The sequence below is a fragment of the Phanerochaete carnosa genome (genome assembly GCF_000300595.1).
Source record: "Phanerochaete carnosa HHB-10118-sp unplaced genomic scaffold PHACAscaffold_6, whole genome shotgun sequence".
NCBI classification, from domain to species: domain Eukaryota; kingdom Fungi; phylum Basidiomycota; class Agaricomycetes; order Polyporales; family Phanerochaetaceae; genus Phanerochaete; species Phanerochaete carnosa.
The window spans coordinates 734027-756736 of record NW_006767633.1 but is presented as its reverse complement, the minus strand read 5'-3'; the positions used below and the strand labels follow the sequence as shown (position 1 = coordinate 756736).

Genomic DNA, 22710 nt, shown 5'->3' with positions numbered 1-22710 from the left:
GCGCCCTGACGATGCCTTCAAAAGCTCCGGAGAGATAGGAATCTCATATTGAGACCAATATTAATTGATGCCTATGCGTGGGCCAGGGGCCTGGCAAGGGCTAATTCGTGTAAACAGTCGCACCGTGTTTCAAGGTGTTTCAGTGCCAGTGCCCGTTCAAGTCGGGCTTTGCGGCGGGGTTAGGACTGCGCCGCTACGAGAAAGTTGCTGACATGGTAGGCTCATCAGAAACCACCAAATGACAGCTAAAGCAGGTTAGATTTCCATCAACATCGCATCTGTGGTAAACTGGTCGGGCTGGTTGCGGACAGGCATGTGCATACTGCCACGGCCCGAGTGCGTCGCGGCAAATCGCACCGGAAAAGGTAAAGTATGTTTGTCAAGCGACAGACATCATATCGAATAGAACGACCGAGAACACGAGATATCGGCAGTATCCTCAGCCTACCCCAGCCTACCTTGTGGAATCGGGACCTTCCCAGGCCCCAGATGTTAAAAGCACACTAGTGTGATTTTTTCAACCCTGCGATACCATGGCCTCCCTCAACATCCAAGATGTTGGGCGCACCGCGCGCATCCCGGCGCCGCTGTCAAAGCTGCAGACAGTCAAGGTCTCGGCACCCGCTGAACATGTGCTGCTGATCGCCATGAGCCGGCCAAAGGCGTTGAACATGTTCGACGAGCAGATGGAGGACGAGATGAGACAGGTGCTCGAGTGGGCGGACGAGGACAAGGACGTCTGGTAAGCAGCTGTTTCGTGTTCCCCCCTCGCCGAAATGTCGAGATATGCCTGCAGGGCCATGGTTTTGACGGGGGAAGGTGGCGTATTCTGTGCCGGAGGCGATATTAAGCTGTACGTGCTGGGTTGTATCGTAGGCAGTCGCTCATCCGCGCGCGCTTTTTGCCTTCAGAGCACTCAAGCAGGTGCAGGAGCGCCCTTCTGATCCAATTCCCCCGTCCCTTTTCTATGGGATGACACCCGAAGGATTCGGTTACCTCTCGCGTCGCCCTCGGGCCACCAAACCCATCATTGCCGCCGTGAATGGCATGGTGATTGGCGGGGGCCTCGAGATCGTGCTCAACTGTGACATTGTAGTCGCCAGCGACAAGGCTAGGTTTGGGCTTCCGGAGACAAAGAATGGCCTGGTCGCCATCCACGGAGGTCAGTACCGTCGAAATGACTGTTTTGCCCAAGTCTTCGCCTTCGCCTCGGGGACTTATCGTGATATTTGTCAGCTTTACCGAGGCTCGCGAGGGTTGCAGGCCATCAGGCGAGCGTCAACCTGCACCATTTTGCGGCAATTGTTACTCATTAAATTGGTATAATGCAGCTCGCTTCTGAGGCCTATCTCATGGGACGGACTCTCACTGCCAAGGAGGCCCACGCTCGGTTCGGCTTGTGAGTTTGTATTTTGCTCAACTATGTCGCATGCGTCTCATCGTACTTCTTAGCGTGAACCGCGTGGTCCCGCACGACTTCGTGCTCTCAGCCGCGCTAGGACTCGCTTCGCAGATTGTCTCTCTGGCAAAATCTGCTAGCGCAAACGCGCCAGGATCCTCCGGTCTCGAACAGATACAGAACACGAAACGCTTGCTGGTCCAGAGCCGAAACCAGCGACCAGTCTCCATGGCCAAGCTATGACGCTTAACGCTTATTCACGCCTCAGTCACGCTTTGATATCATAACGTTATGATGTACTTATACATGTCTGTTGTAATATTTAGCCTGGATATTATTCTGAGGATGCCACTGCATGCATAGACGAGTGGGTGAACGACAAAACTGAAGTAAAGGGAGCATGAGTAAGAAGCCGCTAATGAAGCCGCTTAGTGACATAAGCGAGGACAAGACACGGGATCAAAGTGTGGGAAAATGGGCCAAAGCGCGTCGTTGCATCCCCGTCCCATTCCACGGTCCACAGTCACTTCGTTTCCAAACCCTAATTTCTCTTAATTTGCCGACGCGGTGCTGCCGAAGTCCTGAGCGGAGAGCACACGCAAGACGAGACAGTCATGAGCACCACCAAGTACGCTAGCCTGCCAGACATAGTTGAGTAGTACGCTTGATCTATGCGTAGATGTGCATGAATCGTCCCCCGTGCTGACCTCGTGTCTCATCCTGCTTTGTCGTGTAGGACACTGCGCCAGATGTCTACGAAACGGAAGATGTGTTCCCCACTCACGAAACCGTGAGTTGCACGCTTCTGGACACGACATGGCTATGCTCATCAAAATCGCGACGCCTTCCGACATGACAGAAGCAAGAGTCGTCAGACGAAGAATCTGGACTTCCCTCTAGGCAGTCGAGGGGCAAAGACTTGCATGCTAGGCCGGAGGAACTCGATGCGAGCAGTTTGATGGACCCGAGCGAGGCGGGCAAGAAGTTCAGGAAGGCAGAGAAACGTGAGCAATGGCTAACCATACGCAAGTCCGATGACTCTAACAGCATCGCTTTTCGCAATCGACAGGTCGTCACCGGCCGCGGATACAATATACGTACCCGCCATCTCCGACGACGTCTTCAGGACGAAGCTCGCCCGAGATTCACCACACGCTTCCGTCCCACCATCACCATCATCATCACCAACGCCCACACGCCTCGAATCTCGCACAGCGGCTCACGAACCTCAAGGCAGAGCTTGCAGCGCTCGAGGCCGAGCTCGGCGAGGCACAGACGCAAGAGAGCCCGGCCCTCGCGGACGACGACGATGACGACGAGCCGGTCGACATCGCAGCGGAAGTAGAGGACACGCCCAAGCCTGTTCTCGAGGAGAACGACGGGCCGCAGAAGGCCGTGCTCATCAGCGAGGTCATCGATGTCAAGGCGCGGTTGGAGAAGATCGGGAAGCTGAAGGACGGGAAGACAGGCAGGGAAAAGCTCGTTAGTGCGGTGCTCCAGGGCGTTGGGGAGCGAAGCACGTCGGCTGAGGCTGTACCTGGAAAGGACCAGGAGATCCCTGGGGGTGAAGAGAAGAAGGGAGAAAGTCTTCCGATGAAGATGGAAGTGAGGGATATCGCTGAGATGGATCGTCGTCTTGGAGAGCTGGAACGCGCGGTGGGGGCGTCTAGCACCACCGTAGACGAGGTTTGTCTTCACCCTTACCCATATACCCAACAACTCACGAGCGTCGTATAGACTACACCCCTTCCTCCGCCTTTACTTCCCCTCCTAACCCGCCTCAACACCCAGCTCACCCTCCTCGCTCAACCGCGGCACATCGACAACATCTCGCGTCGGCTCAAGCTGCTCCTCTCCGACCTCGACAGACTGTCCGTGATCAACAACCAGCACAACAACCCGAACGCAGGCGCGCCCCAGCGGCGGGGCACCAGCGGCCACTTCGGGCACAACCAGCATGGCTTCGCGGGCATGCCTAGCACGCCGGTATCGTCTAGCCATCCCGCGCCCCCGCCGAGCCCGCACCCGCACACGGACGCGCTCGTGCCCATCCTGAACCGGCTGTCGCCCCTGCTGCCACACATCCCGCACATCCTGACGCGCCTCCGCACGCTGTCGACGCTGCACACGAATGCGGCCGCGTTCCAGGGCACGCTCGAGGCGCTCGAGGAGGAGCAGAAGCGCGTGCGCCGCGCGCTCGAGGAGCTCGAGGGCGCCGTGCAGAGCGTCGAGGGCAGCCTGAAGGAGAACGAGACCGTCGTGAAGGGCAATGTTGTTGAGGTTGAGCGGAGAGTGGACGAGGTGACGCGCAAAGTCGAGGCGATGAGCGTCACGGGTCAGTGACGAATGTTCGGATTCCCTTCGTACTGCAGGCTGCATTCGTGATATACCCCTTTCATTTCTGTGTCCTGGCCTTTTTTCCACCTCAAATGAACTTCGTGTGCTGACACTGGCCAACAATAGGGGTTTTCGCGAACTGGGGAGACGTGCAAAATATGGAAGAGTAAAAGCTTCAAAGGTCCCAGGCTCGCGGCGGAACCGCAGAAAGGGAAAAGGACCAAAAAAGCGTCACCTGAGCGATTCGAACACTCGCGTGCAAAGCACAACCGCTAACAGCTAAGAATAGCAGGCGATCCCGTTAACCACTCCGGCAAAGTGACTTGCTGTGCCGGCTACTGTGCTACTATATGATCCAAGCAATTATTAGTAGATATCCAAAGAGATTTTGCGAGTTGGCTCGGGTTTCGGTGGCGATACCCTCAACTACCGAGGTCTAGACTCTAGAAGACATCGGCCACGGCTCATGCATGTGGTCTCATGCCCGGTCAATGTCTTTTCAGCAACATCGCGCCAGTCATGCGACCTCGTTGCGCGCCACGCGCACCACCGTGTAGTAGCGCCGTGAAAGCTTTATCCGGCATGCTCTTCCTCGCAGCTTCATGGGATTGTAAAAGCGATGGGTTTCCTATTGATCTCTTTCGCCCCTTCCAAGGCCCACGCCCACTCTATTCTGATATCTCCGCCTTCACACGGGGTAACCTTAACCCTAGGGACCTGCGTCACTCTCATAGGGGCGACATTCGGGACGACTACCACACTCTAGTACCACATCTTCCGACCACAAGGTGAGTGGTTTCGGATGCTAGGCTGAGCTATAAATTCACTTTCTTCCTTAGGTGTCAACTGAGCCGCACACTGTTGGTGCACAACTTTGCAAGGGACGCTGTGTCTTGATCTTAGTCTTTCTCACGAATACGCCGAAGTCTCCATAGAATCGGCACCAATGTCCTCGCAAATAGAAAGCAGCGGCAGGGAGACTATCTTGCAAGTGACTGCGCCCGTCTTCCCTCCAGAACTCTTTGACTCCGTGATCGACCATCTGCACGACGACAAAGCGGCCTTGCACAAGTGTTCGCTCGTCTGCAAGGACTGGGTGCCTTCCAGTACTTTCCACCTGTTCTCCACCTTTTCTTGGCCCCCATGCCATCACATGTGGCACGCGAAGATCCCGCGCACATCGCAGGGAAACTTCTGCCGCTGCAGCCAGGCTCAAGCCAGTTTCAGCCACTGCTTCACGCTGCTCTCGAGCATTCCCCGCATTGCGGCCGCAATCCAATGCCTGAGACTGAACAGCTCTCGCTCTGTCCACCACATCGATGGTACCACTCGCTTCACTGACGAGGCGCTTCCTCGCTCAACTCTTCTGGCGATACTCGATTGTCTATGCCATCTTCGCACTGTCGAATTTACCAACTGCTTGCTCGAGAGGGAGGGCAACTGTATCAACGCCAGCCCTGGAGCACGGGAGGTTCACGAAGTTAAGATAATTCCACGACATGACCACGGCTACGTCCCCCTCTATCGTGCGCTTGAGGCTCTCTCGGTTTTCAGCCGCCTGCGAAAGCTGTCCATCGATGGCCAAGGGTGTAGACCCCTTCTCGCGGGCAGCTCATCCCTACCTCGCCGTACTTGCATCGGTGCTCTCAAAATCATCTGCGAGGACACGGACAGTACAGAGAGCATTATGGGCACGCTACTTCAAAGAACCGACTTGGCCTCCCTGCAGGACTTGACGCTCTGCAGTCTCCTCGGAGACCGGTCTCAGACGTCGTTCCTCGCCGCAGTTCCATCCACTCTCGAGTCGCTCGAATACCACGTTGTCGGCGCGACCCCAGAAATACATCGGTTCGCCTGCCTGCGTTCCTTGACCCTCATCGGCTCGCTCTATATCGAACAAGGCGGCCGCTCCGAGTGGCCGGACATCATGCGAGATTTCGGCGTCGTCGCAGGACCCCAGATGCGCGACATCGGCATCACCTTGCAGGTCCATGAGGACCCGTTCTGGACGTTCTGGACGTCGGGTTCGAGCCTTGGAGACATGCCCTTCGACTACCTGGCGAACTCGCTGAAGAAGCAAGATTGGAGCTTGCTCTGCGCGCATCTGCGCGAGTGTCAGTTGCTCCAGGGACTCAAGATCAAAGTGGAGCTGAAGCCGATGCTGGATGGCAAAGGGAAGCTATCCCAAGATGTCCCACGATGTACTTCGATCGTACGGGAGGTGGTAGATCAATATCTACCTGCGGCCGTGGCGAGTTTCGCGAAAGTGGGAGTGATGTGTGCAGATACGAAGCACTGAATCATAATGTAAGAGCATTCGTATGAACAGAGCCGTATTTCGTGCTGACGATGCTTGTATCGTACAGGCCAGCATACAAGTCAGCGCCCCAATCGTGCCGCGATCCCCGGAACGTCGGAGCGGTACCTCAAGCAGCTGCATATTCGTGTAGATTATAGGATGACAGCACGCTCAGATTTGGTGTACGTATACATTTGGCTCGGGATCGTTTTGCTACAAGAGAAGAACGTGCCTCGCCTGAAGGCTAGCTTATAAGTAGCATTTTCTTCCTGTAGCTATCGACTATAACGTTTTCTCGATTAATGCATGTATAACAGCGGATTTTCTTTATAATACAAGCTACCAGATTTACGATGTTCCAAGCATCAAGCACCAAACACAAAGAGTTAGATTAATTCCACTTCGAACCCAAGCGGTTGTAACTGAAGACGAGGACTGCGGCGATTAGATGTCAAATGCTGTCATGATACTTCGGGCAGACTCACGTTTACGGCCGCTCAGTGCTGGGGGTTGAGGGGCGACTGTCACTAGCTATGCTGTGATGCAACATGGTGGGACGTGTGGGCCGCGGGGCTCGCACAGCTGGAGGGCTTATCGATCTGGTAGGGACGCGATCCTGGACCGACGTAGTCTTTCCGTTCACTCGGCCCTCTGATAGCGATCCCGCACTCGTTTGGCCTACGCCATAAGTGCCGCGGTACGGACCAGAGGGGGAAGGGCGTCGCTCACCGCTGTTCGGGCGACCGAGCATTCTCGGGCGGGGTGTGCCTGCCCGCCGCGCGAAGGGATCCCGTCTGCCGCCGCCTATCTTGCCGAGCGGAGACCCTGGCGAACCGAAGTCTAAGTCAGAAGGGGCAGAAGCGGGGTCGGTGTACGGCTGAAGCTCGAAGAGCAAGTCGCCCTTCGCGCTAAAGACGGGGTTGCACAACGTGTATGCCGACAGTCCAGGGTAGCACGACTGCCATACGGAAGCGAAGCGAGAGAATTCGGCGTAAGCGGGCTGCATGTCGACGGTAGGAGGGAAAACGTCTCTGAGAAGCTGTTCGGGGTCAACGATGGGATGCATCCCTGTGTCTCCGGTGGAATCGAGGGTCTTGAACACAATAGCCTGATTCAAGACTTTGACGAGCAGACCACCAGCTTCTGAATGTACTACCAGCGATGCTGTCCACTCTACAGATGCCTTTGAGCTGCCAACTCACTCAGTCCTTTTTCAAGACATGAAGTAAAATAGAGAAACATGCCTCCAGTCTACTGAGAGCCCGCGGTCGTCAAGGTGCACGTCCAGCTGCAGAGTAACCCTTCCACGCATTTCGATCGTCATCGTACCCTGCTTGTAGACGGTGGGTATCTCCAAACTGTTTTCCGTGTCGCCTATGTTTCCCTACATGAGCAAGCGACAAGCGCCGAACAAATGAAGAAAAATTGGCAACCGAACTCGAGGTATGTCTCTTGGCTTATATTCGTGTGCAACTTGCTAATGTTACGTAGAGGCGAGCAGTTGAATTTCACGAATTGGCGCGTCACTTTCGAAGTAGATCTAAATATATGCGATCATGGCACTCTCCCAGGAGTGAGTCCAGAGTGGCAGTCAGCCTTTGAGCAGAGCCGTGTGGGTCAGGATGCTGGTTTTCAATCGAATGTGGATCTTAAGCATATCTCTCTCAACTTGCTTCGTACGTGCTTTTCAGGGGCTTTAATTCAGACCTTAATCGTTGGCTGCGCAGGGGTCAATTTCCTCCACGAGCTGTCCTACTTTGAAGGCCTTCACAACGCGCAGAACAAACGCTTCATCGACAAGATCCAGGCCGCGGTCTACTACCTACGCCAATATTACTTGCCGCAGCTCGTCTCTGCCGGACACCATATCCTTTACACTATACCAATCTGGAAGACGGAATCAGCCGAATTCCCGCACCGCCTTACACACTTCATGTACCAAGTCTACTCGAATAAAAACGCGGGCATGTCTTACACGTGGAGCGACAACTCTCGCGTATTCCAGCCCATAATCGTCATCGTCGGCATATGCGCGGATCGACACTCGATCCCTTCTGGTTTCCAGTACTCGACGGAATGGGTAGCTCACGCGGGCAAATTTTCGTCGTGCGGCACCGTCGGCATCTCAGCGGAGCTTTTCCTCAAGGGCAAACTCCTTCCCATCGTTTCTCAGATCAACGCTACGACGACCGTTATCCCAATCTTCTCCGGAATGAAGCAGAACCAGTGGAACCTCAGGCTCACCACTTGGGCGGAGCATCCAGACCGGCAAGACAGCCCTCCACCTCATCCGTTGCGTGTCGACGGACGCCCAGACGAAGCACTGAATTTCTTTTGGAAACATCGCGACAAGTTGAATTATGAACACAGGAGCCGCAGTGATCACATCGTGGACGGAACGTATAGCGTCGCATGTAGGGCAGAGCCCTGACAAAACCATCTTTCAGATGAAAAGACACCAGCGCTCGGCCGTCGCTACGTAAACGAACGGTCGGAGGCTTGAAGTTGACGCTGAAGCAAGTTTCGTATCCCCAGCGCTGCAGCAGTGGCTGGGTAGCGGAAAGCGAGTGGAAATTGTGGTTGATGGCAGTCTCCGACAGCGCGGTAATCTGGTCGAAGCCGCACATGTCGCTGGCCTGTGTGATGTTGCGCCAGATGGCAGTCTTCGTGATCTTCCCGGTGGCATCCTCGATAACATCGGTGGCGGACCATGAAGCCTCGTTAGGGGATACAAAGTCTTCCACGTTCTCAGTCTCGTCCCCCGGTTTCGGCCAGCGTAGGTCATGGTAGTAGATAACATGGAAGCCTCCGCCCTCCAAGACCGACAGATACTCTCCCGAGAGGAATTCGGCTGCGCGAAACCTGCAGCGTACGGCAATCTGGTCTTCCTCTTCAACACCTTCAAAACTTGAGAATTGGGGTAGGAGTCGAGGCTCTGATAATAACACGCGTGAGCAGACAAGATATTATCTCAACGCTACTTTACTTACTAGCCATGTTGAGCTTACATCGAGTCACATTGCCACCTTCTTCGTCAGGCTTCTCGTGGTGGAGGTCAAAGACAACAGCGACCCTCCAGTTCTGGTAAGTCCGAAGCGCCTCTCTGGAAAAAAAAAAAAAACGAGGTGAGCCTCTGTCGCGTCAACAGCTCCTGGGGCTTACCCGTCGAAGTTGTCGGACTTGTAGAAATATGCCTCGTCGATAACATAGTGCACGATTACCTCGTCGTTGCATAAGGCCACGACTTCCGGAGCTCCGAACGTGAGATGGAAATGAATGTCGGCCCTCTGTGAGATCCATGTACTCCGGTACTCGGCGAGGGATATGCCAGGGCGGTCGAGGACTTGCCCCTCCGGACCGCTGGCGAGCATGGCGGCTTTGAGCCACAAAGTTGACAGATATCTGTTGATGTCGGCGATCACGACCCCGTGGACTTCTTGCAGGTGTAGAGGACTATCCACGACCTCGGAATAGTCGATTTGTAGCTCCTCCTCTAGATCGCTGAAATTGGGAAGAGAAAACAGCACATGATGGCCAGCGGACTGTAGGAAAGCGAGGTACGTTTGGAGATACGACTCAAGAGCTTGGGACGACGGCTGGTCGGTTTCCCGACTGATTGTCATCAGCTTCGCTCCTGAATTGAAGTAAGTTCCCGTGCACAATCGCGGATTTCGTTATCGACCAGCTCACTTCTATATTCGAGGACTAGCAGGGTGAAAGCGTGGCTCCCATTCCCGATCAGCGAGGCACTGCCCTTTATTCCAGTTGTCCTGAACGGAATACGAAACTCAAAAGATGTGCCACTAGGGATGTCTCGATTCCGCGCCCTATTAGACACAGAGTTAACAACCCCTCATACTTATATAATGCATCACCCATCACCTGTCTGCTGTGGAGCTCTCTGAGGCACGGCTGTAGTCGAGGTTGAAATGCCCTTCTTCGACCTCAATACGGAAGAGGGCTTCGTGATTGCAGATGAAACGCAGCTTTGGGGAGCTAAAGACGGCATGGAACATCATGTCATCCAGTGATGCCGAGCTTCCTTGACGATGTTTCCCATAGTAGAATTCGGACAAAGCAAACGAGTACCCTGGACAAACACCGGGAGTTATTCATGAGTTTGTGCACAGTTAAGCCGAGAAGACTGCTCACGGTGTTGCCTAGCGTCAGGTTTCAACCTCGCGTCAGGGTCGAGGTGCTGGTCAGCGCATTCTTCGGATATATCCCATAAGCCTTTGAGCTGACTATTGAAGTAGGAAACGGCATGGCCTGCGTTGTTTTCACCGTAGCACATCGCGCGCGCGATAAGATGAGAATATCTGTCGACTGAGTCGTACAAAGTGCGAGATGTCAGCCCTCAGATCTTTCAATTATGCCAAAGAATTACATACCTTCTACGGAGAAAAATGGATGCCAAGGCCAGGCAGTTAATTTCAAACCTGTGCGTCTCGGTTTAACATTCTAGGATAGCGGAAGTGTTGCAAGGCTAGAATGATGATCCGTACAACGAGATAATGACCGCACCTAGAACGCGTGCGCCGGAGTTCACCGTTGTCCGTGAATAGAACAAGATTCGTGCAGGGGGCTTCGAGGGTTTGGAAGAAGCGGTAGCGGTAGCGTGCGTGAAGGGCTAGACCAACGTTCAGATGACGTTACCAAGTTGGGCTCCCTTGAGCACCAATAACTGCCAGCCTGCAACGGAATCGTTGAAAATCGACATATGAACAGCCCTCGCAATTTCCACGCGGCGCCCCAATTATCAGGATTTTGTAAAATTGATCTCATGGCAGCGCACATTAAATCAGGGCGACACTAAAGGTGCTGAGTCACCAGCATAGACTGCCTGCCGTGCGCCGCACGATGATAGAGTTCATTTTCCAGACAGTTGTAAGTACCCATGAGGCAAACCACGCTGCACGAGGTGGCGTAGAAGTGATGAACATTGTTTCTACATCAAATCTTGTCAAGGGTCCAAGGGATCTGTGAGAAGATCGTGTGAGACGCGGCCTGAAGAGGAACGTGGCGTACAGACAGGGGACGTGAAGTGAAGACTTACGAATCACCGGACGTCGACACTGACCGATTCATTCAACCTTAAACATCGGGGCGCGGGAGAAACGGACCTGAGCACGCATCGAACGTCACTCGTTCTTGGCACACAGCCCTTTCACCACAGCCAAATTCGCCGTGAGACAACGCTCACTATGGAGGATCAACGATCGATCAACGGCAACGGCGCGAGTGGAGACATGGAGGGAGAAAAAGGGCGTGCCTTGTGTAAGTATCGAACGGATTCCGTGGGGGGCGGGATGCTCGGTTCTTGTGTTCAATAAGGGCTCATCAGCTTAATTACGCTCGACAATGGCACCAGAAAGGTAGTATTCTATAGGGGCCTTAATACCATGCCAAGCCAGCAGTTTTGTCACGTCATCGACCGTCTCCCAAGGCACTCTCCGCCTTCAAGTAGTAAGCCTCCAATACGCCGGAAGAGCGAACGTGTATGAGAGCCAAACCTGTAAGGATAGAAGTCAAAACGGACTCAAAGTAAGAGTAGCAGGTCAGGCCGACGTACGTTGTACAGGTAGAACGACACCTGGTCTGCACGAATGTTGCGGTATAGAAGGAACCGACCGCCCACCGTCGCCCCCAAGAATAGTAGTACGGCAGACGCGAGTGCGTCTAGTTTCCAAATCAACGTCAGGGCGACGGACCAGGCCATGAGGCCCGTGATGACCGTCTTGCGTGCGTGCTGTGGGGAAACGATGGGCAGTGTCCGGCGCCCGATAAGGCGGTCACCATCAACGTCCTTGAAGTCCTGGACGTGGTACGTGCTCGCCATGATGCCCGTGCTAAGACAGATCGCGAGAACGGCAACTGGTTCCAGCCGCGAGCAGCTTGCACCTGCAATGCCGTCAGAGACAGATCAAATAGAAGCTCGATCACGAGCGCACCTGCCACCAGTGTTGCCCCGGCCTCGAATGTGGCATATCCAACGGCGTTGAGGAGGTTGCGGACCGACCAGTGGGCAGCGTGCGCTTGACATTCATTATAGATGATTGTGAGCACGGCCATAGCGGCACTCACGTACAGCACTTGGGGGCTGTAGGACCAGGAGATGAGGAGACAGATAGGCAGGAGGGTCCATCGGAGGATGACAGCGTGCTGGACGCTGATTCGTCCTGCGGCAACCGGCCGGTCGGATTTGTTAAGCCGATCCTCTTCAGGGGAAAGGCACTGATTCGAGACGTCGAACTGCAGGATATGTAGCCAGACCCAGAAGACGATGTGAGGAAGACGATGCAGAGAGCAAAGAGGAGCGGCTACGAGGGCGAACACAGTCTAGAGTTCAACAGAAGCTTAGCAAACATAGACACTCGCAGGATATGAGATAATCCGCACCACTGGTAGGATAGTGGTCTTGATATCAGATTTTGTGAACAAATGAATTGTATGGGCATGATGGGCGAGAGATGCCAACGCAGTGCGAGCTCGTTCCATGCTCTGAGGGGTGTTGCGAAGCTGGGGGGAAGTGTCTGAGGAGAGGAGGCAGACCCGTCTGCCTTCATATAGATCGTTCAAGCCCGCCAGGAGGTACACTTTCCATCGACAGGTTCACAATTTTGGCAAAGTGGAGAAGTGGCGGGGATCCTGCAACGCCGAACGTCAATGTTCTCAAGCTGGAGCCATGCTCGGCAGTAGCAAATATGGACTGTGCGCACCAGAGGCACCATGCTTCGTATCCTGCAGACACCAGTCGATATCGACATGGGTACGAAAATGGGATCTGCGCTGTCGGTCAATTGCCGCAGATCATGCCGAGATGAACCTTGTTTAAGTGGCCGCTGCGTTCGTATTCAAGGCCGGCTGAGTGCTCCTGAGAGTACCGATGACAGGGCCGAACAACGAACATCTTGCATCTCATACGACACCGCATTCCTACGAAGGCGAAGTTCTGGTGGTCCAATAATAACCCTTGAGAGCCTGCTAGAGGAATGGACCTTCACTGATGCAAGGGACGGCGCGAAGATTCCCCCGGGTGTTCATTAACGTTCCCTGACAAAGTCTCCCGTTAAAGCGTCTTCCCATACCCACAGGTTTCGAGTGCTATCACGCTATGTGGTCGTATCTACGCACCGCCAAGAGACATATGAGCTGTGCCGGCTGGGAACAGGAATCGAGGCACACGTAAACTTTGCCTCGTAAGGCCGGACGTACTTACCGCTCACTTTCTGCAACTTGTGGAAGCCTTCCCTTCATCAGGGCATCGCCACAATTTCCGTGTACACAGTAACCCACACTGGTCTCCATCGGAGGACACCAGAGTAGATTTTTCATCCTAAGGGAGGATAAGGAGTGTCGGTGCGGTCTAGTGTACAGAAAATCCTGGTCTCATTGTTCGAGTTTGGCCAGTCTGCGACAGTACGTAGTGTCGATTTCGTGGTGAACGAGGACAAGTTGCGAACGGCCCCTCGCGGGAAGAGAGCGCCCATCAGAACCTAAGTTAGCGCGTCTGCCGCTGCGTGCGTTTGCTCTTGACCTCGACGCTCATCTCGGCCTCGAGCCATAGCCATGGCAAGTGTAGACATTGGCGACCTCTTCCAGCCTCTGATCTTGACCATAGCTCATCTTTTCAGTGTTCAAAACCCTCACAGACCAGCAGGTCACTGTCGAGCTCAAAAATGACCTGTCGATCACGGGTGTGCTGAAGTCGGTTGATCAGTGCGCACTCTGTATTCTGTTCATGTGGTCTCAGATTGACGCGTAGAATCGTGTTAGGTTCCTCAACATTCGTCTGGACAACATCAAGGTCCTCGACGAATCCCGGCACCCGCACATGGTACGCTCTCGCTCGTCGTGCGACTACTAGTAGCTGAACGCGTCCGCACTCCAGATGGCCGTGAAGAACTGCTTCATCCGCGGCTCTGTCGTTCGATACGTCCAGCTTCCACCAGAATCTGTAGATACGCAGCTGCTGGAGGACGCCACGAGGCGCGGTATGTCCCTGCATCCTGCGTTCATATCAAGATTCTAATGCGCCAATCCAGAATCGGCTGCCCAGACCAAGCGGTGATGGGAAACCGCTAGGGACGATCCGAGACCCTGTGCGCCCACCAGCTGTGGCACTGCTTCCACGAACACGAGCCCCGCCCGCCCCGCCGCCACAGTTCATGTTCGTGTGCGCTCCGTGTCGTACTTTGGTAGATGGAAGCGATAGTATCGTATCTTCGGTTGGGCAAAAGACGTGTATTACGGTACGCATACCATGCTTGTCTCGGGATACAATATAGGACGATGCAACTCGGTACCGAACGCTTAGTCCGTCCAAGTCGGGATCTCGTTCGTGCTCTGCATGGTTCGACAACCGCTGTTCAGGACGAGCGGATATGAATTGGTAATTTGAAATGAGGAAACGATTGAGAGAGTGGACAACTTCTATCAAGCGCGAAAGGCGAGTCGACCATCCATTCTCGTTTGCATGCCCCGAGGTGGCTGGTAGTGGACGATAGGTGGCCCATAACTTCTTGTGTAAGTCACTATATGAATGATTTCTCTAAGATTTAACCCCCTGAATATCGTCACCTTTTCGCCGTTCTAATTCGAATTTTTCCCTCTATCCTTCAATAGAAGTAGCTTGTGATCTATCCGCATCGCTCGCACATTGTTTGCGCACCCTCTCAGGCGCCTCACTTGTCCCAGGTGCTTTCGTTGATACATCGTAGCCGAGTGAACCGAGCTGTCTTTCTAGATATGACGAACAAGCTCTCGAACAGTCACAATTACACCCGGTGAAGTGGTACTGGTGGGGTTTAGTGGCAGCTGAGGAAGTGGGGTAACATACCAGGAAGGAAAACAAAGCTTTCAATGTCGAGCTCCTGTCTGTCATCTCTCGCAGACAAAGCTAACATGGGCTGCAGGGTCCTCGAGTCTTTCACGGCGGGCGGGAAGTACTTGACAAACAGCAGAACCCGGGACGCACAGTTGACAGCAGCGCCGCTGAACTTGTGCGTAAGAATCATCCAAGCGAGCTGTGTTGAATACCCACAGTGTTCTCTCTCTGTAGTGAATCAGACTATGATGGTCCTCCCCGGCATTAAGCACATCGAATATGCGGCCTAGCACAATATGACTTGTGAAATCGAAACTATCGGTCTCAATGATCAGAGGACCAGGGAGGAATATTTTAAAGACCCTGTCCCATTCCGGCATTGAAGCTGTTGTGAAGGCCTTTCACACTGCTCAGAAGTGGAGGAGAAAGGGGTGGCGGCGGCGTCGGCAGAAGATGGTGGTGAGGGCAATGCAGAAACTTGCTTTGTTGTATATAGAGATGTTACTTGTGCTACAGGCATGCCTGTGGATGCAAATCGCTGTGAACTGTTGAAGGCATAGACTAATCCGTGTCGAGACAGGTCGGAGGCCAAGATTTTGTCCGGATTTACAAGGCCGGGAGGGGCGAAAATCATGATCAGAACTATTGTCCTGGAAGCCGCACGGCCTCCAGACCTTGCGAACCTCCATGAGACCGGATTATATGTCCGAGGCTCCTGAGATAGATACTCGCTCTCACTAGTACTCTTCACAGTGATCTGCTCAACCACCGACGCTTTGGCCCTTAGAGCGTCCGAGAGAAGCACGGAAGTGTACAAACTAGCCGCTTCTCACGGGGTGAGGTCGTTCGCTAGCCTACTAGTTGTTGTTGTGAGGTTTAGGCTCCTATCAGCCTTGCTGAGAACGTCCTACGGTGCTTTGCATACGAAACCGCAGTCTATGACAGGATGTTTGTTCTGTATAAATGTTGCCTTTGAAGGTAATGCTTGCCGTCACGAATTTGTACGGAACAAACATCCTAACAAAAATTACGGACGCGCCTTTCGCGCTTTCGCACTTGTTCTCATTGATCTTCGCTAAAATCTGCTCTTCCAGGAGCCATTTGACGGTTGTGGCATCGGTCTCTTGAAACGGTCTTTCAGGGCATTTGTATGGCCACGTACAACTTGTCCGACTTATGAAATTCTTCTTCCAGTGAGGCTGACATTGAAAAAAGCTGTACGTTTCCACGCCCAACGTTCCAGCTATCAGGATGCTCTTGGACGCATGTCGTTGGCGATAGCGTACACTGGAATCAAATCTCTGTCACTGCCTCCAGCTTCTTCGCATGCTAACCGTGATTGATGCGGCAGTTAGCGACACCTGGTACGCTCCATGATTTCTGATCTTCTGTATATACTCACGTAGGTTGCACGAGAAGGCGGAAATTGCAACATCGCGTGATGACTGGCAAGGCAGCAAGTTTCTGCTCAGCCGCTACTCTTCTGCATGATTTGTCGCCCATGGCAAATGCGTGGACGAGCAGTCTGACTGGTTTAGTGTTCTCTATTCTTCGTGTCATCGTACAAAGTCGCCCCATGTCCGCTCTTCGCCCAGCTCCTCTGGGTAATAACAGATCTTCCCTCACGTCCGTAGTTTGGCTTGCTAGAGGCTCAGATTTCTGGGTGTCTGATGCTATGTCCTCGGTCTTCACGTACGCTCTGCATCGTTCAGACCTTCTGTAGACCAGCGTATCTACACGGTCAACCGTATTGCCGTGCGCTCAACTCCAGGCAATGGGTAGTGTGTTCGCCAGCGACGGACAGACCGGTGCGCTCGACGAGATCTCTCCTTGTTACTTTCTCACCAACACGTGTCCCAGATCATGCGCGCGGGATCTTGCTCTACCAGGTGCAAATCCATTTCATTGCCTCCTACCCTCTATTCTGCTACAGCACTTTTCTAGGTATTTATGGCGCTATGCTGTTGTTCGGCTGCGGCGTTAGAGCAGGCGAAATGGGTCCGACTGCCTGACGGTGACTGCCACAAGGCAGATTTCACTCCCCTTATTTCCGGCGACATGTCCTTGTTCCTGAAAGGCCTGGAGGCTTTTTCAGCGTAAGCTAAGACAGCAGCGGAGAGTTTTGAAGGGGAAAGTTAAGCAATGACGTGGGTATGCCTCGAAACCCTTGCGATGGCGCAGCCGTAGCAAATAAAACCGTAGGTCTTGCCTGCTGACGTCCTGCCACCCCGCGTTTCCTCAATAGATCTACGCCTAGTGATAAGCAGATCTAATTGGTCCGGGAGCCGTCCTGCGTGGTATCTGCGTTTCTATCCCCGTCGCCGATCTCCGTAGTACTAACCTCAAACTTTCTAGGCTGATTCGGCCTTTTTTTGTCCAAGTTGAAAATTTCACGTTCCTTCTGTTTCGTCAATTGCGCGAGCGGCTCCTGGTGTTCTACCAACGTTCGCCACTATTATCGCTCTGCCGAAGCGTGCCCACTTCAGGACTAGCAAGCCTTAGTCAACTGTCGGCCCTTGAATTAGCTCTTGAGGAGTTACGCGGAATTTTCTGCCTTTGCACGTACCTCAATCAGGCTCTACCACAGGCCCCCGATAGTTCCGTCTGACATGGAGTGCTGATATAAAAGATCTGCTTGCCCCTGATAGTCTCGGGGAAGTTTCTGACGTGCGCATGTTTGTCCCGTTTTAGTGCTCTTTATCTGCCAAGAAGCTAACGGCGCCTTTCGTTATTAAGCTTCGCACACGAAGGCGTGCCAACCGGTCTAGTTGGGCACGACTAGGGTTCCCTGGTTCCGTCACCGCAGCGTAGAATTCTGATGTCTCGAGAGGTTATAAGCAGACTATAAACACCATGGTAGGTTTCGTTCTGTATTACTGACAATCATGTCTTGCAGTGACAACGACGCCTCTCGTATCATCTCATTTCTCAATGCACGAGTCCAGGCTTTGTGGACGAAGGCTATCGACTATACCACCGAGCGATGGGCGCGCTACAGCCAGCACCAGGACTTCCGTGAGTGTTGGGCGCTGAACTTCGATGTCTCTCCCGAATAACGCTTCATACCGTCGTCGCAGGACACGCTATTGCCCCCGCCAAATATTCGTTAGAGAATCATAATGGCCACTTATTTGGCCCTGCAGAGAAAAAAGGATTCGATATCCACTTGAAGGCACCAACGATCGATTTCATATGCAATCATACGGCTGTGCTCGAACTCAACGTCACCAAGGCGCAGTTTGCGTTCGATCGTCCGAAGCATTCTCATCTAGCTCTTTTTGCGAAGTACGCAGATGCCGTAGCTCATCATTTATCCTGTCTAATATATGTTTCTCTAGTCGCACCAATGAAGAAATATCCGATATCAAAGTGACATTCAGGATGAGCTTCCAAGCGACCGATGTCATGGTGGATGAGAAAGACAAGGGGACGCGCCCTGCCAAGAGATTTGACTTGAGCTACAGGCGTACGTTGAATCCTATGCGTTAGGGTAATATTGAGCTAACCGGTCCTGTACAGATGCTAAGCTGGTACAAATCTCTCCATCGATTTCGAGAGGTCGAGAAGCGTTCGAGGCGTATCTGCAAGGCTATCTCTCGTTCCTCCAAACTGCGGGCCATGCCACATTCTTCTGTCCAACATCCTTCTACGGCGAGAACCAGCCAATATCCCTCAACTTTTCTAGAGCTCCGCACACGTCGCCGACCGGCACCGGCGCACAGACTATGCCTATGGAGGAGATTAACCGCTTCCTCTGCACGTCGTGGCTCATGGCGTCGACGATGCCCAGATCCCAACCCGGCAAGCCCGTGGACTGTGTCGCATTGTCGCTTGCGGAGTCGAGAAGCAAGGTAATGCTTAGCGGAAAGGATGTCCATTTTCGCTTGATATTCGGTCCACCGGAAGTTGAGGTTGCAGCAGTATGCGACGACGAAGCGATCCTCTACTTCGACATCGCCGAAGCCCTTTTCTATAAGACAAGCGATTACGAAAGGTTTGCCGGACCATGTTAATGGTCGTCCTTCTGGCTAATAGCTTCACGTCGGCAGCCATCCTTTCAAAGTCTTTTGCGACTGGAAGGTGGCAGTGTTGACGAATATCAAGCGCGAGCAGATGAGCGATAGCAACGTGATCAAGTACGTAGTTGATCCACGAGGTAAGTGCAACATCGCAGTGCCCTACGATTTCATCTCATGTTTCGTCCATTAGGCAGTCACTTTGTGCCTCATCTATCGCAGCTTGCAGGCTGCCTCGAGGCCGACCAAGAGGCAGCGCAATGCAGGGATCGGATCATCGAGTTCATTTCTGGGGAGTACTTGAACGTCCTGGAGAAGGCGGGATATCTTGTCATTCTCCACCACGACCCCCGCCGGGCGAAGTCCAAGCACTACCCCTCCGACATAAGTGACCCTGCGACAACTTCGCCTTCAGAAAACGACCGGGAGGCTCCTATCACGAAGGCTACAACTTCAAGTAGCAGCGCCGGGCCCGTCATTGGTCCCACTACCTGGCAAGACCTGTCCCAGCGCGTCGACATGGCCGGTTTCGACCAGGTCTTCGCTCTGTCCGAGACCTCCATCAACGACCGCTTCCAATCCCAGTGGGCGCAGTCTCAATCAGACGCCGCCGCCGACCGCTCCTTAACCGAATGGCACCATGATGACCACTTCTCTGCGACATTTGGGCCTCTTGAGCTCCAGCTCACGAGCGAACGCAAGGCTATTCTGCGCGTCAAGCTCGTCAAAGGTAGTCTTAAGCCTGTCAGAGGCCGATCATTCCGCCGCAGGTATGTGTCACATTGCGGCCCCTAGGGAGTCGTGCTTACTATTGGCATATAGAAACGTAGACCGTTTCCATTTCTCGGACTGGTTGGTCGCTTTCTCCATCAACCTGAAGCTCTGCGATCACGCATCCCTGCCTGGTGTCGAACCTGGATGGCGCTCCGATTTCGCCAGATCTCATCCACTCAGTAGCCGAAGGGATGTCACCTTCAATCACGTCTACTTGGACCTCCAGCGTATGTGTGGTGTGTCACTCTGTCATGATGTACTGATTGACCGGCTTTAAAAGACGCGGAATTCGATCTCGAGCATTCGAGTTTCAAGGACCTCTGTACTGCGGACGACAAGCGGTCCATCGACAAGGCTCAAGCTGCTGTCGTGTACTTACGCGATCACTATTTCAAGCGACTCGCCTCCACAGGTCACCACATCCTTAGCACTGTTCCCGTCTGGGATGCGTCTTCCCATGCATTCTCTCGCCGTCTAACCAGCGTCACCTTCTACACCGACTCAGAGCGAGCACGTTTCGATGCCGGCGTCAGTCAAGCTCATGCTCGCGAACCGGCGGTCTTGGTCGTCGGCATGTATGATGGCAAGCCTTTGCCCCGCCCCATTCCTCAGCGTTGGGGTGCCTGGGTCAGCAACAGCCCCTCCTCATCGCACGGGACGCTTGCTCTCTCGGCTGACAGCTTCCTGCACGCAAGCTTGCTTCCCATTCTATCCGAGATGAATGCCATGACTCGTATCGAGCCTACCCCGTCTGTGGTCGAGCGGTCGCCTTGGCAGCTGTACCTCACTTGCTGGAGTAATCACAGTCAGCGCGTGGTGGGCGACTGTGCGTTTGTCCCCGACGGAGCAGATGGCCCGCTACGGTATCACTGGAGGAGTGGTCGGAAGTTCAATATTGGTCGTGACGAGTCTCGTTTTGGCCTCTGTATGTCCCGTGTCCCCTTTTATAGGTTTCTGACTAACTACTGGTATAGCTCGAACGGAGAATTATCTCGAGTTGCCTACGACGCCTAGTTCCGATGGCCTGGATATCGCTCTCTACGGCACTGTCTGTCTTGAGCTGGTTGAAACGGGTTGGCGGTACGTACAGCACTCCTCCCTGGTTTAAATGCCGTTTAACGCATATGCTGGTGTAGTTCGGTAGCATATGCCCACTGGAGGACAGTCGTGAAAGTCTCGTTTGAGGATTGCCAGCCTCGCACCACGACAGTCACTTACCCCACCGAGTTTACCGAGACGGAGTCAGAGGGACGGCCTTCCTCGCTAAGATCATTTAATCCTCAAGAGATGCTTCGTAACGCATTCCCGGAGACCATTGAGGTCCGAGGCCTCGAACAAGGACTACGGCCGCTTGTGACTGTGCTGCAGGCATGCCGTACGGGACATCCTGGCTGCCACTTCGTCGATCCTGTCTTCAACCGCAAAGGCGACTTACTCTTCCGTATCTCGGCACAGCCAAGCTCGCCGGCTCCGACTTCCGATGACTTGGCAGTTCTCCCGGAACCTCACGGACTGAACACGCATCTGCGCCTGAAACCATCATCGCCGATACCGGCGCGAGACACTTTCCTAGGTACGAGACACTTCTTCTGTTTGGGCACACCTGACGTGTTCTTTTAGAGGGCATACCAGCTCACATGCGAATGTCTACGGCGGGCGTGTATAATTATAATGGCTCTCCGGGTGGCTCCCCAATTTTTGACGTATTCAGCCCCACTCGAGACGGCGCGAAACACGACTCCTTTTATACCGGGAATCTGGAGATTGACGATCAGTCAGAGCTCAGCAGCCCTGCTACTTCATTCTCCTCGACATCCGCCAGTACGAAGCCGGATCTCAGCCCGCCGTGTTCCTCGATCTTCATTTCTCCGCTAAACGATTCTTCCGTGTCCGATGGTAGTTCACAAACACTGCGAAGCTCACCCATGGAAGTCACACTGTCAGAAGTCTCGCTTTCAGAAGCCTCTTCATCGGAAGCCCCGCCAACGGAAGCTTTACCAGCGGAATTGTTTGTTCCAAAACCAAGGCAACCGCCACAACAAGATATCCGGCCATCCGCTGACCCTCCAGTTTTCCTTGCGATCCCTGCTTCACCTGTGAACGACCTAGGTCGAGATGGTTCCACGTCTTCCGGAGGCAGTGTTGTCTCACGGACACAGCCGTTAGAGCAGGGTGCAGACTCTGCAAGACCTGCACTTTCCCTTCCTCCGCGCTTAGAAACGCAATTTAGACCATCCTCGTCTGCTTCCGTTGGATGCACGCTGTTCAATACAGGGAAAAAAGATACGCAGACGGTCCCCACTACGCCAGCAGTGACGAACAACCAGGCAACCTCTTCACATCCCTCGACGAACATGACGAGAGGTAACAGCTCTGCTATGTACTTGGTGGATGCCACTAATGTTTTACATCGGTTGACAGGAGGTGTAATTCGCTCTGGCACAGATACCACGGCCGCGAGCAATGGCGGTGCCCCGCCAGCACATCATGTATATCCAGCACCTCCGCAGCTCTCTACTCCTGACACGCAGTCTCCTAACGTTACGCTGGCTAGTCATGCTAACGCTGCCAACGTCCGTGCGCCTCTGGCCGCCGCGGCACACACCAATGGCCCTGCAATTCGCGGGCAGGAAACGGATTCATCATTAGCCTATCCACACTTCCTTCCTCGTGATAATTCGTCTTTCGGTAGCGATAAGACGCTCCAGCCGGCACCTGACGTCGTCTTGGACCCAACTACGCCGGCCGGCCGCAAAGCTCTGCGGGAGAAGTTCAAGGCGGCCGCTACGCCGCAAGTCCCCAAGGACAAGTACGACGCAATGGCGGCCGGTTCCATGGGTATCGGATTTGCAAGCAGCGCCGCGGATCTGGCACCAAAGTCAGACCCTTCGTCGAGGCCTACGCGACCATTGACTCACGTGGAGGCGCAGAATCAGCTTGCAGCAGTAGCGGTTACAATCAATAATCCATGGCTGCGGTGCTAGTTCCTTTCATTCCTTCGCGTTCAGCACGGATTTTCTGGATAAGTACATCGAAATTGTTCTATTTTCCGAAGGTT

The 22710-nt window shown here is 53.8% G+C and overlaps 8 protein-coding genes and 1 non-coding gene across 9 annotated transcripts; 5 read left to right on the top strand and 4 right to left on the bottom strand.

The window, feature by feature from the left end:
* Positions 1–611: 611 nt before the first annotated feature.
* Positions 612–1558, top strand: PHACADRAFT_73276 (uncharacterized protein; the record flags this gene model as incomplete). Its single annotated transcript, XM_007396702.1, has 6 exons — positions 612–742; positions 797–857; positions 934–1162; positions 1237–1277; positions 1332–1399; positions 1453–1558. Coding segments are annotated over 6 exons (636 nt in total), but the record flags the coding sequence as incomplete, so codon positions are not given.
* A 606-nt stretch (positions 1559–2164) lies between these two features.
* Positions 2165–3847, top strand: PHACADRAFT_257659 (uncharacterized protein). Its single transcript, XM_007396701.1, has 4 exons — positions 2165–2189; positions 2259–2403; positions 2469–3085; positions 3137–3847. Exons 2-4 carry the CDS (start codon positions 2358–2360, stop codon positions 3740–3742), a joined length of 1269 nt encoding a protein of 422 aa, XP_007396763.1. The 5' UTR covers positions 2165–2189; positions 2259–2357; the 3' UTR covers positions 3743–3847.
* A 118-nt stretch (positions 3848–3965) lies between these two features.
* Positions 3966–4059, bottom strand: PHACADRAFT_t88. Its single transcript has one exon. It is a non-coding gene; the product is annotated as a tRNA-Ser (tRNA).
* A 683-nt stretch (positions 4060–4742) lies between these two features.
* On the top strand, positions 4743–4898 carry PHACADRAFT_60584 (uncharacterized protein; the record flags this gene model as incomplete). Its single annotated transcript, XM_007396700.1, has 1 exon — positions 4743–4898. A coding segment is annotated over one exon (156 nt), but the record flags the coding sequence as incomplete, so codon positions are not given.
* Positions 4899–5180: 282 nt separating this feature from the next.
* PHACADRAFT_257656 (uncharacterized protein) lies at positions 5181–6328 on the top strand. Its single transcript, XM_007396699.1, has 2 exons — positions 5181–6043; positions 6103–6328. The coding sequence occupies exon 1, from the start codon at positions 5424–5426 to the stop codon at positions 6033–6035; it is 612 nt and encodes a 203-aa protein (XP_007396761.1). The 5' UTR covers positions 5181–5423; the 3' UTR covers positions 6036–6043; positions 6103–6328.
* Positions 6329–6516: 188 nt separating this feature from the next.
* On the bottom strand, positions 6517–7231 carry PHACADRAFT_257655 (uncharacterized protein). The gene has a single exon (XM_007396698.1). It carries the CDS (start codon positions 7099–7101, stop codon positions 6523–6525), a length of 579 nt encoding a protein of 192 aa, XP_007396760.1. The 5' UTR covers positions 7102–7231; the 3' UTR covers positions 6517–6522.
* A 540-nt stretch (positions 7232–7771) lies between these two features.
* PHACADRAFT_145658 (uncharacterized protein) lies at positions 7772–10358 on the bottom strand. Its single transcript, XM_007396697.1, has 6 exons — positions 10188–10358; positions 9918–10125; positions 9726–9862; positions 9198–9669; positions 9026–9138; positions 7772–8970 (listed from the first exon to the last, which is right to left on the bottom strand). The coding sequence occupies exons 1-6, from the start codon at positions 10327–10329 to the stop codon at positions 8276–8278; spliced, it is 1767 nt and encodes a 588-aa protein (XP_007396759.1). The 5' UTR covers positions 10330–10358; the 3' UTR covers positions 7772–8275.
* A 934-nt stretch (positions 10359–11292) lies between these two features.
* PHACADRAFT_174557 (uncharacterized protein) lies at positions 11293–13774 on the bottom strand. Its single transcript, XM_007396696.1, has 4 exons — positions 12435–13774; positions 11987–12374; positions 11608–11936; positions 11293–11548 (listed from the first exon to the last, which is right to left on the bottom strand). Exons 1-4 carry the CDS (start codon positions 12531–12533, stop codon positions 11495–11497), a joined length of 870 nt encoding a protein of 289 aa, XP_007396758.1. The 5' UTR covers positions 12534–13774; the 3' UTR covers positions 11293–11494.
* Positions 13775–17747: 3973 nt separating this feature from the next.
* On the top strand, positions 17748–22636 carry PHACADRAFT_29322 (uncharacterized protein; the record flags this gene model as incomplete). Its single annotated transcript, XM_007396474.1, has 11 exons — positions 17748–17877; positions 17940–18147; positions 18201–18328; positions 18382–18856; positions 18912–19018; positions 19072–19648; positions 19701–19879; positions 19933–20577; positions 20627–20732; positions 20789–21225; positions 21273–22636. The coding sequence occupies 11 exons, from the start codon at positions 17748–17750 to the stop codon at positions 22634–22636; spliced, it is 4356 nt and encodes a 1451-aa protein (XP_007396536.1).
* Positions 22637–22710: the final 74 nt, after the last annotated feature.